General features: G+C 34.0%; 1 protein-coding gene across 1 annotated transcript; it reads right to left on the bottom strand.

The window, feature by feature from the left end:
• Positions 1–436: 436 nt before the first annotated feature.
• Positions 437–1,044, bottom strand: LOC147388708 (lachrymatory-factor synthase-like). The gene has a single exon (XM_086417507.1). The coding sequence runs from the start codon at positions 1,013–1,015 to the stop codon at positions 545–547; it is 471 nt and encodes a 156-aa protein (XP_086273633.1). The 5' UTR covers positions 1,016–1,044; the 3' UTR covers positions 437–544.
• Positions 1,045–19,207: the final 18,163 nt, after the last annotated feature.

The raw sequence follows: 19,207 nt of genomic DNA, 5'->3' as shown, positions 1-19,207 counted from the left end.
TTTAATTACATATACCGTCATAAGGTATCCTTTTCGAACCACATTTCAATTACTTTGACGGGTTTTTCCACTTGATTACAGATTCGGTTTTAGAATCATGTGTCACATTCCAATTCGAAAATCCAAATTCGAATCTATTATTCAAAAAAGATTAATGCCCATAAATGTGTTTCTCCGAGATACAACTAAAATGCATCTACGGACATGCACGCGCCACCACGTCAAGATGTCCTCCACTTGAGGTCATTCTAGACTCCAAATCTGATCCCATCCAAGTGAATTAGTCCCAAATCCCAATCCATTTACAGCCCAACTGAACAGATATACTAAAACTGCCTAAAATTCGGACGAGTCAACTCGTTCAACACTACTTTACTGAAACAAACATTTTTTTTTTTTAATTTTTATCATAAAATAAAATAAAAATACAAACAAGTTTTTTCTAAATTGAAGGAGGTGATTTAATATACTTAATTAACTGAGGGAATTATATAAATTCCAACAATATTACTGAACCATAAACACAAATAGAAACTAATATAATTTACTTGCTTGCAGAGAGAGCTTCAACCATTCTGGTTGTCATTCCTTCCAAAGTAGTGTTTAATAAAGAAACCAAATCCTCCAATCTCCAACCTTCAATTGGGCCCACCACAAACGACCACTCGATCATACACCCTTCATCACCATCATCCTTCACCTTCATAGTTGCAACATATGAGTTAAATCCCATATTATTTTCAACGATTTCATAACTAAGACATCGATCAGTTCGATCGATGGCTACCAATCTCTCTGTGACCCATTGAGTCGTCTCGTCCGTTGTGACGGCACAATAGCGGATGCAACCGGGTTGTCCGGCTACACCATCGACATGGCGACAAGTGTCAATGGCAGGGGACCATTTATGTAAACCAAAGAAGTCTTCCAAGAACGGCCATATCTGCTCTGCTTTGGTACCTTTGAGTTTAGAACAAATCTTGCCTTCCCACTTTGGCTGTGGTTCATGTTCCATGGCTAAACTTACTATTGGGGATTAGAATTCTTTTGGAATATATGGAGATATTTTATTTAGCATGTAAAATTACCAAAATGCCTTTAGGGTTTATATCCATTTTTTATTAGAAAATGACCAAACAGACCATCCTTGTTAGCAATCAGGTGTTTAATTCTTGAAAATTTTATGAATTTTTTTTTTTTTTTTTTCTTCAAAAGAAAGTATTATTCTCCAGATATTTGAACTATTTTGAATAATTCACGGATTTTAAGTTCGAAAAGAATAAAACACATTTTTTATGAATTTTACGATTTTTACAAATTTTTATAAAACTCGGTGAAAAACAAAATGCTACTGTAACTTGTTGTCTATTGCAAAATGTAAACGTGTAAGTTGTGACGTGTAACACAAGTTGACTTTGAAGCAGTCATACTTCAAAATTTTGGAAGAATCCACATTTTCTATGACAAATGTCATTTTTATCTTTAAAAACAATAATGACACGACTCTCTACATTTATTTGAGATTACGCCATAATTTTTCCAATTAATGATTTGTCTTTTGACTTTGGTCTTCTTTTAAAAATCAATGGAACAATGACTTCAATGTCCTTATTATCACAACCATCATTATTATCATTACCATTAACATCACCAATTTCATCACCACCATCACTATCATAAGGCTGGAGTTTTGGTTTTAGAATTTTTAAAATGAAACGAATGATACATATATGAAACATATGCCACATATTTTTCATTTATCGAATTTTTAACTAGATTTTTGCAATATAAAATCGAATAAAACTCGAATTGTTCACGAATCGAATTTTCGCCATATTTCAAATTGCTAACAAGGCACACAATATCACCTTTACATCACCACCACCACAACAACACAGAAACCTTTTTTCTTTGAGTCGTCATAATCTGACTTAGGCATGTGGCATATTCAATCGACTTATATGACGTGACAGGCTCGAAAACCGTAGATCTTCTCTCCTCGAGATACAAAACTGCACTTTTATTTGTTGGGAACCATAGTTTTGTATCCCAATGAAAGCACATCTATGATTCCCAAGTCTGTCATGTCAAGTAAGTGGATTGACTTACCACGTGCCTAAGTCAGATTATCACCACTCGTATGCTTTGACTATCTCCATCCATGTTTTTTTCTTTTTTTTAACTTTTCTTTTGGTTTTTCCCATCAGCTTTCATTGAACATACTTAAATCATCTTAACTGATTTTGTCTTGGCTTATTGTATGTTGGAGTCACTCATTTATTTTTTTATATTTTATTTTAATGCTTTTGTCTCTAATTTAAGCTATTTCAAAACAAATACATCAAAAAAATTTAAGAGAGTAACTCCAATGTGATAAACTTCTACGCTTAAAAAAATAAAAAATAAAAAAACACCCACTGACATGGCAAGGTACATAGACCATTGATTTTTCTAGAAAAAAAAAATCTATGGTTCTATGCACACTACCATGTTAGTGGGTGTCTTTAATTTTTTATAGTTTGAGTGGCTCTTAGTAAAATTATAGCACATTATATATAAGTGTAAAGGGTTCCATTTTTCAAACAAATCACACCTTAGAAATCTAAAAAATAATAATGGACTTGATCGTAGTATCTACTGAAAGTTAAAAAAGTTCGATCTATGATCCTAAAATTGGAACAAAGGATTGGATGTTTCATCTTTGACATTGTTGTCTTGAATATTGTTGTTGAAAACATGAATTCTATTTCATGGATAAATTGCATTTTAGATATCTAAGGTGTGAATGGTATGGATCCATCATAGACTTTTCGTAAAAATATTAAATTAATAGGTCTAAATTGAGTTAGATTCAATTATAAAACTCATATTCCAACATGTTAGAAACCACATAATGGTTGGGTAATTCATGGAATATTCAATCTTTATCTCGTCCTTTTAGAAAATCTAAATCGATTGATGTCGATATTGATATTTTCAATTGACTTTCTTTTATGGACATTAATTTTAGATTACTTGAATCCTAACATGAAGGAGAAGAGTTTCCATCAAGTACACGAACGGTAGATCTTTTTTCTTGTGTATCCCGAAAAAAAAGATCTATGATTTTACTCCCTTGTCACTTCAGCCGCATACTATTTAACATGTCTCTTTTCACATCTCTTATTAGGTTAATGATTTTCTAACTCGATTTTTTTTTTTTACTCGATTGACATGACAAGAGCATAGATCCATAGATCATTTTTGTTTTTTGTGTATCTCGAAGAAAATGATCTATGATTCTATACTCTTACCACATCAGCCGAGTATTGACTGAGAACATTCGAGTCAAAAAATCATGACTCCTCTTGTTTATCCTATTAATTAGTGACCACTAATCTCACTTGATTACCAAAGCAAACAAACACAAAATGTTTGACTCCTAAGTTTTCTGATGGGGCATTATGTCATGCATGACATCATAATTGACCAAAACAAATACCCAATTACATTGAGGGTCATTTTCCTCAAATTCATTGTTAAATGGAAATGAAAAAAAGGAGTGATAGTGAAAATACATTGTATGAGTAAAGTGGTCCTTTGACTATATTTTTCTTTTTCTTTTGACTTCAATTGAACTAAGCACTAAGTAGTGCTGTTTTTGCTGGACCCAACTTAATAGTTTAATTGGTGGACGAGAATTATTATTATTATTTTTAATCTAAAAGATAACTTTGAATTCATAAGGGAATTAATTCATATTTTAATAAAGTTTCTATTGCCACACCAAATTTTACTAACGGCACCCAAGATGTGTGCTAATTAGGGGTGCAACTTAATTCGGTTCAAACCAAAAACCAAATCAAACCGTGAGATTTAGATTGGTTTGGTTCGGTTTAAACTGATATCGATTCGGTTTCGAATTTAAAAAATAAAGAATCGATGAATTCGATTCAGTTCTTGGTTCAGACAATATAAAAATCGAACCAATATTAATTTAAAATAAAATATTAAATTTATATTTGATTTTTAATATTTTACAAAACCTAACCCTCGTCTCTCTCTGTCTCTCGTCTTTGTGACCTGCTGCCAACTGCTCATCTCTCTCTCTCTCTATGGCTACGACCTGCGGGCTGCGGCTGCGTCCTACGACCTGTAATTGTGATTTACGACTAAACCGTAAATCTCTTGGTAGAAATGAGAGAATCTCTTGGTATTGAAGTTGGTTTTGAGGAAGAAAATTATCAAGGTTTTTGTCCGGGTCCCATCATTTTATTTTTTGAGTCATCCCTTTGGAGGGTATTTGGTCGTGTTAAACTCTCGGACAAAAGGAATTAAATCATTTGTTGGGGGAGTCTGCGAGAATCCCTATAGAATTTGGTTTGGGTTGATTCTAGGGATTGTGTGAATTAAGGGTTTAGACTGGTATTAGGTAAGCAAAATCTCTTGGTAACTCATGGAACCGAGTCGAACCAAATCGAATTAAGATCGGTTTGGGTTGATTTGGTTCTAGTTCTCATATAATGGAATTGATCTTAGTCAATTCGGTTCTGATTTTGGTCTAACCCAAACCAATCCAAACCAAGTTGCACCCCTAGTACTAATTCTTTGGTGATTTACAAATGAATTGGGGTGGCGATAGAAAAAGTTGGAGAGGCAGTAGAATCTCTCTAGTTTAAATGTTATTATATATATATATATATATAGGGTCCCGTTCAGCACCCTAAGCTTTACCACACACTTTAACAAACGTGTTTTGTCTTACATGGGTTAGAAGTTTTGGAATGGGCTGATTTTTGGTGAGGATGATCTCTATGATGAGGAGATCATCCTCACCAAAATACAGCTCATTCAAAAACTTCTAACCCCAGTAAAAATGTTTTATAAAAAATGGACGGTCCACGATTTGTCAACGTGTAAACATGGGGCTAAACATTTCGGAATGAGCTGATTTTTGGGGAGGATGATCTTCTAATCATAGAGATCATCCTCACCAAAAATCAGCCCATTCCAAAACTTCTAACCCATGTAGGACAAAAAACGTTTGTTAAAGTGTGTGGTAAAACTTAGGGTGCTGAACATTTCCCATATATATATATATGAGTGGCGTTCAAGGGCCAACTTTTTAGCAAACTTTTTGGCAAAACATTTTTCAAAACATAGGTTAGAGGTTTTGGAATGGGCTGATTTTTGGTGAGGATGATCTCTATGGTGAGGAGATCATCATCACCAAAAATCAGCTCATTTCAAAACTTCTAACCCCATCAAAAACAGTTTATAAAAAATGGACGGTCCACGATTTTTCAACTTGTAAACATGGGTTAGAAGTTTTGGAATGGGCTGATTTTTGGTGAGGATGATCTCCTCACCATAGAGATCATCCTCACCAAAAATCAGCCCATTCCAAAACCTCTAACCTATGTTTTGAAAAATGTTTTGCCAAAAAGTTTGCTAAAAAGTTGGCCCTTGAACGCCACCCTATATATATATATATATATATATATATGGGGACGGTTCAGCAGCCCTAAAGTTTGCCAAGTTTGGTGCCAAACATTTTTCAAAATATGGGTTAGAAGCTTTGGAATGAGCTGATTTTTTGTGAGGATGATCTCTATGATGAGGAGATCATCCTCACCAAAAATCATCATATTCCAAAACTTCTAATCCCATCAAAAGTGATTTACAAAAATTGGACGGTCCACGATTCTTCAACTTGTAAACTAGGGTTAGAAGTTTCAAAATGAGCTGATTTTTTGTGAGGATGATCTTTTCACCGTAGAGATCATCCTCACAAAAAATCAGCCTATTCCAAAACTTATAACTCCATCAAAAGTGATTTACAAAAAATGTTTGGCACCAAACTTGGCAAACTTTAGGGCTGCCGAACCGCTCCCTATATATATATATATATATATATATATATATATATATATATATATATATATATATATATATGGGAAATGTTCAGCACCCTAAGTTTTACCACACACTTTAACAAACGTTTTTTGTCCTACATGGGTTAGAAGTTTTGGAATGAGCTGATTTTTGGTGAGGATGATCTCTATGATTAGAAGATCATCCTCCCCAAAAATCAGCCCATTCTGAAATGTTTAGCCCCATGTTTACACGTTGAAAAATCGTGGACCGTCAATTTTTTGTAAATCAATTTTGATGGGGTTAGAAAAGTTTGGAATGAGCTGATTTTTGGTGAGGATGATCTCCTCACCATAGAGATCATCCTCACCAAAAATCAGCTCATTCCGAAACTTCTAACCCATATAAGACAAAACGCGTTTGTTAAAGTGTGTGGTAAAACTTAGGGTGCCGAACGAGACCCTATATATATATAGGGAAATGTTCAGCACCCTAAGCTTTAACAAACGTGTTTTGTCTTACATGGGTTAGAAATTTTGGAATGGGCTGATTTTTGGTGAGGATGATCTCTATGATTAGAAGATCATCCTCACCAAAAATCAGCCAATTCCGAAATTTTTAGCCCCATGTTTACACATTGAAAAATCGTGGACCGTCCATTTTTTGTAAACCATTTTTTATGGGGTTAGAAGTTTTGGAATGAACTGATTTTTTGTGAGGATGATCTCCTCACCATAAAGATCATCCTCACCAAAAATCAGCCCATTCTAAAACTTCTAACACATGTAAGACAAAACACGTTTATTAAAGTGTAGGGTAAAGCTTAGGGTGGGGAACGGGACCCATATATATATATATATATATATATATATATATATATATATATATATAGGTCCCGTTCGGCACCCTAAGTTTTACCACACACTTTAACAAACCCGTTTTGTCCTACATGGGTTAGAAGTTTTGGAATGGGCTGATTTTTGGTGAGGATGATCTCTATGGTGAGGAGATCATCCTCACCAAAAATCAGCTCATTCCAAAACTTCTAACCCCATCAAAAATGATTTACAAAAAATGGATGGTCCACGATTTTTCAACTTGTAAACATGGGGTTAAACATTTCGGAATGGGCTGATTTTTGGGGAGGATGATCTTCTAATCATAGAGATCATCCTCACCAAAAATCAGCCCATTCCAAAATTTCTAACCCATGTAGGACAAAAAACGTTTGTTAAAGTGTGTGGTAAAACTTAGGGTGCTGAACATTTCCCATATTTATATATGGGGGGCGTTCAATGGCCAACTTTTTAACAAACTTTTTGGCAAAACATTTTTCAAAACATGAGTTAGAGGTTTTGGAATGGGCTGATTTTTGGTGAGGATGATCTCTACGGTGAGGAGATCATCATCACCAAAAATCAGCCCATTCCAAAACTTCTAACCCCATCAAAAACAGTTTACAAAAAATGGACGGTCCACGATTTTTCAGCTGGTAAACATAGGTTAGAAGTTTTGGAATGGGCTGATTTTTGGTGAGGATGATCTACTCACTGTAAAGATCATCCTCACCAAAAATCAGCCCATTCTAAAACTTCTAACACATGTAAGACAAAACACGTTTATTAAAGTGTAGGGTAAAGCTTAGGGTGGGGAACGGGACCCATATATATATATATATATATATATATATATAGATATATATATATATATAGGTCCCGTTCGGCACCCTAAGTTTTACCACACACTTTAACAAACCCGTTTTGTCCTACATGGGTTAGAAGTTTTGGAATGGGCTGATTTTTGGTGAGGATGATCTCTATGGTGAGGAGATCATCCTCACCAAAAATCAGCTCATTCCAAAACTTCTAACCCCATCAAAAATGATTTACAAAAAATGGATGGTCCACGATTTTTCAACTTGTAAACATGGGGTTAAACATTTCGGAATGGGCTGATTTTTGGGGAGGATGATCTTCTAATCATAGAGATCATCCTCACCAAAAATCAGCCCATTCCAAAATTTCTAACCCATGTAGGACAAAAAACGTTTGTTAAAGTGTGTGGTAAAACTTAGGGTGCTGAACATTTCCCATATTTATATATGGGGGGCGTTCAATGGCCAACTTTTTAACAAACTTTTTGGCAAAACATTTTTCAAAACATGAGTTAGAGGTTTTGGAATGGGCTGATTTTTGGTGAGGATGATCTCTACGGTGAGGAGATCATCATCACCAAAAATCAGCCCATTCCAAAACTTCTAACCCCATCAAAAACAGTTTACAAAAAATGGACGGTCCACGATTTTTCAGCTGGTAAACATAGGTTAGAAGTTTTGGAATGGGCTGATTTTTGGTGAGGATGATCTACTCACTGTAAAGATCATCCTCACCAAAAATCAGCCCATTCCAAAACCTCTAACCCATGTTTTGAAAAATGTTTTGCCAAAAAGTTTGCTAAAAAGTTGGCCATTGAACGCCCCCCTATATATATATATATATATATATATATATAATATATATAGGGGGGCGTTCAATGGCCAACTTTTTAGCAAACTTTTTGGCAAAACATTTTTCAAAACATGGGTTAGAGGTTTTGGAATGGGCTGATTTTTGGTGAGGATGATCTCTACGGTGAGGAGATCATCATCACCAAAAATCAGCCCATTCCAAAACTTCTAACCCCATCAAAAACAGTTTACAAAAAATGGACGGTCCACGATTTTTCAGCTGGTAAACATAGGTTAGAAGTTTTGGAATGGGCTGATTTTTGGTGAGGATGATCTACTCACTGTGAAGATCATCCTCACCAAAAATCAGCCCATTCCAAAACCTCTAACCCATGTTTTGAAAAATGTTTTGCCAAAAAGTTTGCTAAAAAGTTGGCCATTGAACGCCCCCCTATATATATATATATATATATATATATATATATATATAGGGGGGCGTTCAATGGCCAACTTTTTAGCAAACTTTTTGGCAAAACATTTTTCAAAACATGAGTTAGAGGTTTTGGAATGGGCTGATTTTTGGTGAGGATGATCTCTACGGTGAGGAGATCATCATCACCAAAAATCAGCTCATTCCAAAACTTCTAACCCCATCAAAAACAGTTTACAAAAAATGGACGGTCCACGATTTTTCAGCTGGTAAACATAGGTTAGAAGTTTTGGAATGGGCTGATTTTTGGTGAGGATGATCTACTCACTGTGAAGATCATCCTCACCAAAAATCAGCCCATTCCAAAACCTCTAACCCATGTTTTGAAAAATGTTTTGCCAAAAAGTTTGCTAAAAAGTTTGCCCTTGAACGCTACCCATATATATATATATATATATAGGGTCCCGTTCGGCACCCTAAGTTTTACCACACACTTTAACAAACGCGTTTTGTCTTACATGGGTTAGAAGTTTCGGAATGAGCTGATTTTTGGTGAGGATGATCTCTATGGTGAGGAGATCATCCTCACCAAAAATCAGCTCATTCCAAAACTTCTAACCCCATCAAAATTGATTTACAAAAAATGGACGGTTCACAATTTTTCAACATGTAAACATGGGGCTAAACATTTCGGAATGGGCTGATTTTTGGGGAGGATGATCTTCTAATCATAGAGATCATCCTCACCAAAAATCAGCTCATTCCAAAACTTCTAACCCATGTAGGACAAAAAACGTTTGTTAAAGTGTGTGGTAAAACTTAGGGTGCTGAACATTCCCTATATATATATATATATATATATATATATATATATATATTATATATATATATATATATATATATATATATAGGGAAATGTTCAGCACCCTAAGTTTTACCACACACTTTAACAAACGTTTTTTGTCCTACATGGGTTAGAAGTTTTGGAATGAGCTGATTTTTGGTGAGGATGATCTCTATGATTAGAAGATCATCCTCCCCAAAAATCAGCCCATTCCGAAATGTTTAGCCCCATGTTTACACGTTGAAAAATCGTGGACCGTCCATTTTTTGTAAACCATTTTTGATGGGGTTAGAAGTTTTGGAATGAGCTGATTTTTGGTGAGGATGATCTCCTCACCATAGAGATCATCCTCACCAAAAATCAGCTCATTCCAAAACTTCTAACCCATGTAAGACAAAACATGTTTGTTAAAGTGTGTGGTAAAGCTTAGGGTGCCGAACGGGACCCATATATATATATATATATATATATGGGTCCCGTTCGGCACCCTAAGCTTTACCACACACTTTAACAAACATGTTTTGTCTTACATGGGTTAGAAGTTTTGGAATGAGCTGATTTTTGGTGAGGATGATCTCTATGGTGAGGAGATCATCCTCACCAAAAATCAGCTCATTCCAAAACTTCTAACCCCATCAAAAATGGTTTACAAAAAATGGACGGTCCACGATTTTTCAACGTGTAAACATGGGGCTAAACATTTCGGAATGGGCTGATTTTTGGGGAGGATGATATTCTAATCATAGAGATCATCCTCACCAAAAATCAACCCATTCCAAAACTTCTAACTCATGTAGGACAAAAAACGTTTGTTAAAGTGTGTGGTAAAACTTAGGGTGCTGAACATTTCCCTATATATATATATATATATATATATATATATATAGAGAGAGAGAGAGAGAGAGAGAGAGAGAGAGTGTGTCTCTGTGTGTGTGCGCGCGTGTGAATTGGGCTTTGGGGCCTTTTACTCCCAACCCAATTTGGGCCAACTAAAGAAACTTGAGCCTAGAGGTACATTCATACTTGAAAAGTTTGGACTAATGTAAACTTCGGCTTTGCCTCGCTCATATGATGGCTTGAGGATAATGGACTAATGAGTAGACCATGTGGGCTTAGTTGGGTTTAATTTTCTGAAGAAAATAAAATTAGGGGAGTAAAAAAAAAACAGCATACCCAAGCCCAGCTCAAGCAGCTAAAAGTCCAAATGAGCTTGGCCCAAATCAGGCCCAAGGATCTAAACGGCAAACGGTTTAACCCCTAATTAAATAAAAAATATTTAGATTTATTAGAATTCTGTGAAAGAAAAAAAATAATAGTAATAATCTATATATATATATATATATAAATTTATGGAAAATGGGCTTAATGGATAAGCCCATTTTCCATAAATTAAAAAAAAAAAATGATTTTTCTTTCACAAAATCTAATAAATCTAAATATATTTTTCAAATTTTTTTTTTTTTTTTTTGGGTTTCAAAACATGATTAAAATGCTCCAATTCAGGATAGGCTGGTATGGCCTAATGGGTTCGGACCCATCAGCTATATGGTTAGTGGATGGGTCCAAACCAGGGTCTGTTTTGTCACCCATCCAATTAATAATTGGGTATGGCTTAGGTAGCCAAACAGTTAATTCTTAGGTCCAAGTCTACTAACATTATTAGTCATAGACTGCGCTTGGGCCATTACAATTTACAAGCACGAGTCAGGTCTTGGCATATTATGAATTTGTAAACATGTAGGAGTAGTTCTAATAGACAACAAAATAAGATATAGTCGATTGAAGTCATTTGGACATGTTTAATGAAGGTTGATTCAACCCTAATTAGAAGAAATATTCAAGTTTAATGTCTTGTGAGAACGAGAGAAATACTCTAAAAGACTAAAGCTTGGATTGAGAGAAAAGAAAATAAATGAGTTTCTCTCCATTTCTCTTGTTTTGGTTGTTAAGTCGGGAGAGAAGAGAAGAATTGGAGAAAAGATGAGAGAAAAATAGGTGAGTTTTCTTTCTCTCCAAAAGTGGAGAGAAAGCTTTTTAAAATATTTTATAATTCCAACTTTGTCCCTAGATCTTTTTTAAGATATTTTAAAATTTCAAAATTATCCTCAGTTCTCTCTTGTCAATCCAAACACAGTGAAGAGAAATCGAGTTTCTAAGGCTATGTTTGGATTGAGAGAAGTAGAGAGAAGAGAAACTCAATTTCTCTCCACCATGTTTGGATTGATGGGAGAGAACAATTGAGACAACTTTGAAATTTTAAAATATCTTAAAAGAGATTTAGGGGTAAAGTTGAAATTATAAAATATTTTAAAAGAGTTTCTCTCAATTTCTCTCCAATTCTTTTCTCTTCTCACCCCACTTAACAATCTAAACAAGAGAAATTGAGATAAATTCATTTATTTTCTCTTCTCTTCTTTCCATTTATCTCAATCCAAACATAGTGTAAGTGGAGATCATGAAATAGCTTTGGGATCAACGAGGCCGATTACAAACCTAATTTAAAGAAGTATTCAAGTTAAAGGTCCTAAAAGAAAGAAAGAAATACTCAAAAGATTGAGTAGAGATCACGAAAATAGATTCAAACTCACTCTTAATAATAAAAGCCTATAAATAGTATTTAAAGAGAGTGGAATGAAGGAATATGATTCGTTTAAGTAACCCCAAATCTCTAGGATAAGGCTTTGCTGTTGTTTTTGTATTCATAATCTCTTTTAACCCTAATCAATTCTAAAATTGTAATACCAAAAGCGCAAGAAATGTCACTTAAGTGCAAAAGCACAATTAAAATTAAATATATTAAAAGTCATAAGAAATGGGTTTTGATCAAAGAGTGATTCCAATTATTTGGGAAAATCACTTTTATAATCCGAATCATACTTAACGTAGTTTTGGGTTCTAAAAATAGATTATGAGCAAGAATCAGATGCTAGTGTACCTTAATTTATATTTTACCCTTATATTATCAATTGATATCATAGTTTATTGGGAGAAAACGTGCACCAAATAAAACGAACAACGAGCAAGAAATTAAATACAAACGAAATAGAGAAAAATAGAAAAGAGAATATATAATTTACGTGGTTCGACAAGATGCCTACGTCTACAGGAAGTGATGATCAATCCAATATCTTTAATGAGATTTTTAAAAAGTTCATAAAAAACCCTAGTCCTATTACACCTATTTACCACTCTCTCTCTCTCTTTGTGTGGCGGCTCTCTTTCTTTATACATTAAGAATACACTCTAAAAATACTTTTTATATATTTAGGGTTACAAAGAGCAGAAAATGAATCGGATCAAAACCCAAGTCAACTGAATCCAAATTTTCAGCGGGGAGGCGAACTAATCGGATCAAACGGATCGTTAACGGATTATCAAGAATCTGGATTGAATTCATGATAATTCTCCAACATAATTCATGTAGGGCCCATAGATTGAACAGTTCAAAACAGACCCCACATGTTCTCCACCTGGCCGTATTTTTATAAAAGCTGAAAACTAGTTTGTTCTCAATTATATAACCAAGCTTGGAAGATTGAAATTTGAAAATTCATGCTCAAGTTGGTTTTAAATGTAAAAGGTCATTAAGCAAAGTTTATCAAGGCACTTGGAAACAGATGGTGACATGAAAATAACGGATCTAAGTACATGTGTTTAGGCGGACCACCAATAATTTTAAGTCTCCAAAGCTTCTAAAATAATTCAATTATAGAGTTAGTCAAGGAAGAACATTGAAGATGAATGGGATTGAAACAAGTGGTTTCTTCTTGTAAAGTTCATTGGGGCACTCTTGCATTAATTGCATTTTATAAATCAAAGTTAGCTTCACTTGTTGAATTCATACTCATCCATCTTTTCTTCTTTTTTTTTCTTATTTTTTTTATTATTTTATCCTCTTTTCAAACTCTTTTTTTCCAAAATAAGGTTTGTTTTGATCTTAACTACATATAAAAGAGATTAAAGAGATTAGTTCTATTATGTTTATCTCTCTAGGCTTTTGAGTTCTGAATCTTTCTCCTTTTCTTGTTGAAAGAGAATGGAATCACTTTTCTTAAATTTTGGATAAGTTGGATCTTATACTCTAGGGAGTTGGCTTGCTACATTGCTTCATGAATGTTGGGCCCACTATTAATTTAGTAGACCTACCAATTAACCAAATTTCAATCGTACTGGTGATTTTTAAACATGGGATTGATTTTTTTTTTTTATAATGAACTTTATGAAAAATATTTAAATAAACCTCATTGTTCTTATATGTATCATATCAAATCTCATCAATCGAATCACCTTTTTCTTTTTATGGGTAAGTCGGATTTGAACCCACGACCTCAAAAAGTTGAATATGTCAACCAACTGAGTTATTGGTCTAAACCCCCCAGCCGAATCGCCTTTACAAGAAATAAGAGAAATCAAAATTCTCTAATCAGATCCTGATCCTCAACCAATGGGGATACCATGTTTAAAATAATAATAAATAAATAATTCTCTAATTAATCAATATGTTGAACGAGTAAAGAGATCTATTCATTGATAAGAAAAAGAAACAAAGTGGATGGTGAATGGATTGATTATAAAATAGAATCTCGGGTCATGAGCATATCTTTGAGTGGGTTTTAAGTTCATTGTGAAAACGTGATTGAATTGATAAAATCATCAATCATTCTGACTTTTTAAGGTTCATCGTTCTGATCAAAGATCATAATATCAAATGATTTGTGATAGATTGTGTTTGATCAATAATATTGCTCCTTAAATAAGATGAGTTAATTCTATGAACACTTTCGGATACTTTTTAATTAATAACTTAAAATCGTAAATTTCATTCTGTTTAGATTCCCTCAAGAGCTAGAAGACAAAAATAATTCTAGATAATATAAATTTTTGAACACTTTTGATTATTTACGAAGATAATCCAAGGCGTTTAGTAATAAAATAATAATAATAAAGGATTAATGATAAATTGATTCTAAAAAAATCACTCAAAATTCACTTGTGGGCGTGGATGTCTGTTCAGAACCATAGATCTTTTTCCATGTGTATCCTGAAGAAAAGGATCAATGATTCTGTGCACGTACTACATCAGCGAGTGAATTTTGAGTGACTTTTTCAAATCAATTTATCTTGACTCATAAAAAAAAGATAAAAAAGAAATCAAGTACCCAAAAAACTAGGGAACGATTATTTCTTCGAGCGTAGGGTTTGTACACTTTGGGCATGTGTAACTAAGAGCTGGAGTAGAATTGCAAGCCAACCCCACAAGTACAGGATCCTTATTTATTTAATTATACAGGTTGAGCATCCCTAAGGCCCACACTCTCACCCCTATAAACGAGGAGTTTTAATTATATTGGGTTCAATCAAATAAGTGGGTATGTTCTTGATAGAAGCAAAGACTAAAAGTGTGCACTCCACATGCACTATTTAAACCATGTAAACATCAAGTTCATGTTTGATGTTGATATATATATTTGTAATATAGACTATAATCAAGAAAGAAGGATTAAGTTGAAATCAAATGCAAGTGTTCTTATTATAATATTCCTCACTAGGGTCCACTTATTGTCAATCTATAAAACCTAACCCACTATGACCCACATTATAAAGAAACCCAAAAACAAAGGGGAAATAAAAGTGACCTTGGATCTTGTATGGTAAAGAATCTTAACTTTTCAATCTTTTGGATAGATAACTAAGATAAAAAATATATTTAAATTTTTTTTAATGAAAATGATCATTATTTACAAAACATTAATGAATCTAATTCCATGTGATTAGATATATATTTAATATATACCCTTAATTAAATTGATTGAATGGTTGACGTCGTTGAAAAAAAAAGACTAAGGATTTTTTAACTCAACCTGATAGTCGAACTAAAAAATTCACTGACATGTCATGCGCAAAGAATCGTAGATTCTTTCGCTCGGCATATACAACTATATCTCAGATGACATGTCGGTCAGGTCAGTTGTATATCTCGAGAGACAGAATCTATGGATAATTAATACATATATATATTAAAAAAAATTAATGAAATGATCATTATTTGATTAGATATATATTTAATATGTACCCTTAATCAAATTGATTGATGTCATTAAAAATAAAACTAAAAAAAGACTAAGGATTTTTGAACTCAACCTGATAGTCGGACTAAAAAATTCACTGACATGTCATGCGCAAAGAATCGTAGATTCTTTCGCTCGGGATATACAACTATATCTCAAATGACATGTCGGTCAGGTCAGTTGTATATCTTGAGAGACAGAATCTATGGATAATTAATATATATATATATATATATATATGGGAAATGTTCAGCACCCTAAGTTTTACCACACACTTTAACAAACGTTTTTTGTCCTACATGGGTTAGAAGTTTTGGAATGAGCTGATTTTTGGTGAGGATGATCTCTATGATTAGAAGATCATCCTCCCCAAAAATCAGCCCATTCCGAAATGTTTAGCCCCATGTTTACACGTTGAAAAATCGTGGACCGTCCATTTTTTGTAAATCAATTTTGATGGGGTTAGAAGTTTTGGAATGAGCTGATTTTTGGTGAGGATGATCTCCTCATCATAGAGATCATCCTCACCAAAAATCAGCTCATTCCGAAACTTCTAACCCATGTAAGACAAAACGCGTTTGTTAAAGTGTGTGATAAAACTAAGGGTGGCGAACGGGACCCTATATATATAGGGAAATGTTCAGCACCCTAAGTTTTACCACACACTTTAACAAACGTTTTTTGTCCTACATGGGTTAGAAGTTTTGGAATGAGCTGATTTTTGGTGAGGATGATCTCTATGATTAGAAGATCATCCTCCCCAAAAATCAGCCCATTCCAAAATGTTTAGCCCCATGTTTACACGTTGAAAAATTGTGGACCGTCCATTTTTTGTAAATCAATTTTGATGGGGTTAGAAGTTTTGGAATGAGCTGATTTTTGGTGAGGATGATCTCCTCACCATAGAGATCATCCTCACCAAAAATAAGCTCATTCCGAAACTTCTAACCCATGTAAGACAAAATGCGTTTGTTAAAGTGTGTGGTAAAACTAAGGGTGGCGAACGGGACCCATATATATATATATATATATATATATATATATATGGGAAATGTTCAGCAACAAACATTTTGGCAAAACATTTTTCAAAACATAGGTTAGAGGTTTTGGAATGGGCTGATTTTTGGTGAGGATGAGCTCTATGGTGAGGAGATCATCATCACCAAAAATCAGCCCATTCCAAAACTTCTAACCCCATCAAAAATGGTTTACAAAAAATGGACGGTCCACGATTTTTCAACTTGTAAACTGGGGTTAGAAGTTTTGGAATGGGCTGATTTTTGGTGAGGATGATCTCCTCACCGTAGAGATCATCCTCACCAAAAATCAGCCCATTCCAAAACCTCGAACCCATGTTTTGAAAAATGTTTTGCCAAAATGTTTGTTGCTGAACGGGACCCTATATATATATATATATATCTATATATATATTAAAAAAAATTAATGAAAATGATCATTATTTGATTAGATATATATTTAATATATACCCTTAATCAAATTGATTGAATGGTTGATGTCATTGAAATAAAACTAAAAATAGACTAATGATTTTTGAACTCAACCTGATAGTCGGACTCAAAAACTCACTGACAAGTCATGCACAAATAACCGTAGATTCTTTTGCTCAAGATATACAATTGTACCTCGAGATACACAACTACAAATGATAGGTCGATCAGGTCAATTGTATATCCCGAGGGATAGAATCCATGATTCTTTTTTAAGAGAATTTGATTAGATCTTACAGATTGATTATCTCATTGTGGAGCGATTATAAACAATAAATTATAGAAATCAACAATTAAATATATTTATGATGTTGAAATTACGAAATGTGAGGTGAAGATTTTTTTGATTGAAGAATAAGTGAAAGCCAATAAAAAAGGATGTTATATTGGTTGGAGGTACAACTAATATTCTTATCAGTCCTCCCACTTTATCCTGAATTATCTCCATGGCTCTACTCTCTAACCATGGTTTTTAAACTCGTTGGAGACCGAGATGTATCGCCCAAGTTAACTCGATATCGAAGCTGAACGAGACCAACTCACAAAGTCATTTTTTGATCGAGTTTTAGGACTCATGTTCATTTTTTTGAGTTGTCTCACAAGATGTCTCAAACATATCGGAAAACTCGTCCGAGAAGACTCGGTATCGGGCCTGGACTAGATGAGACGCAAAACCGAGTTTAAAAACCATGTCTCTAACATACTTTATCCATATAAATCTGAGTTTTCAATCGATCAAAAATCAGGTCAATTTCGATCCGTTAACGTTGGTTATGGATTGAGGATTTAGAAACCAATAAGGATTAGATTCCAAAGCCTATCAGATCAATTATAGATTAATCATATCCAATTAAATGAGAGAAAGTACGTAAATTATATTATGTATTTTGTTTAAATATATGAAGTTTATATATCAAATCAAATTTGATCCGGACCTTATCCAATTGTTATCAAATCAGAAATGGATCCTAATTTTGAGATTCAATGAAACACCAGATCTAATTGGGACCGATCCAATTATTATCAGATCAGTTTCGACTTATCAAATTAGTCCCAAATTAATCCCAATCCGATCCGAACCTTATTCATTAGCATCCCTAGAATAATACTAAATAGTTGGCCAATAATATTAGTGTTGTGGGGCACATTAGTTTAGCACAAAGTCGAAAGGCCTATCGTACTGAGTAGTTGACTCGTAATCGCACCGTGTGAATTACTCGTATTATAATTTAAAAATAATAGATAATATTATTACATTTTTATTTGATAATTACAATATATATGTATTGACTTGAGCGAATCAAGTAGTGAGTCATTGAGTTGACTCAGTCCACACCCGAGTTAACTTTAATCAAAGAAATAAACAGTGTTTAATTATTGAGTACGATGTGTTAAACACTTATTAAGATTGGGGGGGGGGGGGATAAAGAAATATTTGAATAAAAGACAAAAGAAAGAAAAGAGAATAAAGGTCGAAATGGTGGATGATCCACCTCCACAACTAGCTCCATAGAAAAATCTCTCTTCTAGAGCCATTGAAACAACCTCTGAAGTCCAATCATGTCGGCCTTGTCCCTCAACTTTTGTGTGTGTGTGTGTGAGAGAGGGAGAGAGAGTTGGGGAGTGTTTCGTTTGGAATTAAAGAATTCCAATTCTTACCTATAATTTTAGAACCTATGTACATTTGGTTTAAGATTATAATGTTGTGGGAAGGGATCTGTCTCAAGTCCTCTATGGATCTTGGTTGTATGCATTGTCGTTGTTTACTCTGTTTGCATAGTTTTTAAAAGAGTCGTGATAATATGATTTACCAGGTGGCATACTCAATCGACTCTCTAATTGTACCTCTCAAGATACACGATTGCCCTTCCCCATAAAAAAGTGTATCCCAAGAGAGTTGTGTATCCCGAGAAGTACAGATCTACACTTCTCAAACTTATTCACGTCAGGGAGTCGATTGAGTATGCCTCCAGGCAAGTCATATTATTAAGACTCTTTTTAAAAATCCCTAGTCGTATTGTATTTTGTTCTGCATTTATTATAATTCATCATTGTAAC

The sequence above is a fragment of the Akebia trifoliata genome, chromosome 12 (assembly GCF_017979445.1).
Source record: "Akebia trifoliata isolate Shusen 1 chromosome 12, ASM1797944v1, whole genome shotgun sequence".
NCBI classification, from domain to species: Eukaryota; Viridiplantae; Streptophyta; class Magnoliopsida; order Ranunculales; family Lardizabalaceae; genus Akebia; species Akebia trifoliata.
Note: the sequence above shows the minus strand (reverse complement) of the source record. Positions and strands in the feature narration are given on the sequence as shown.

Coding starts and splice junctions, on each gene's coding strand:
- LOC147388708 (XM_086417507.1), bottom strand. CDS start 1,015: ATGGAACATGAACCACAGCCAAAGTGGGAAGGCAAGATTTGTTCTAAA.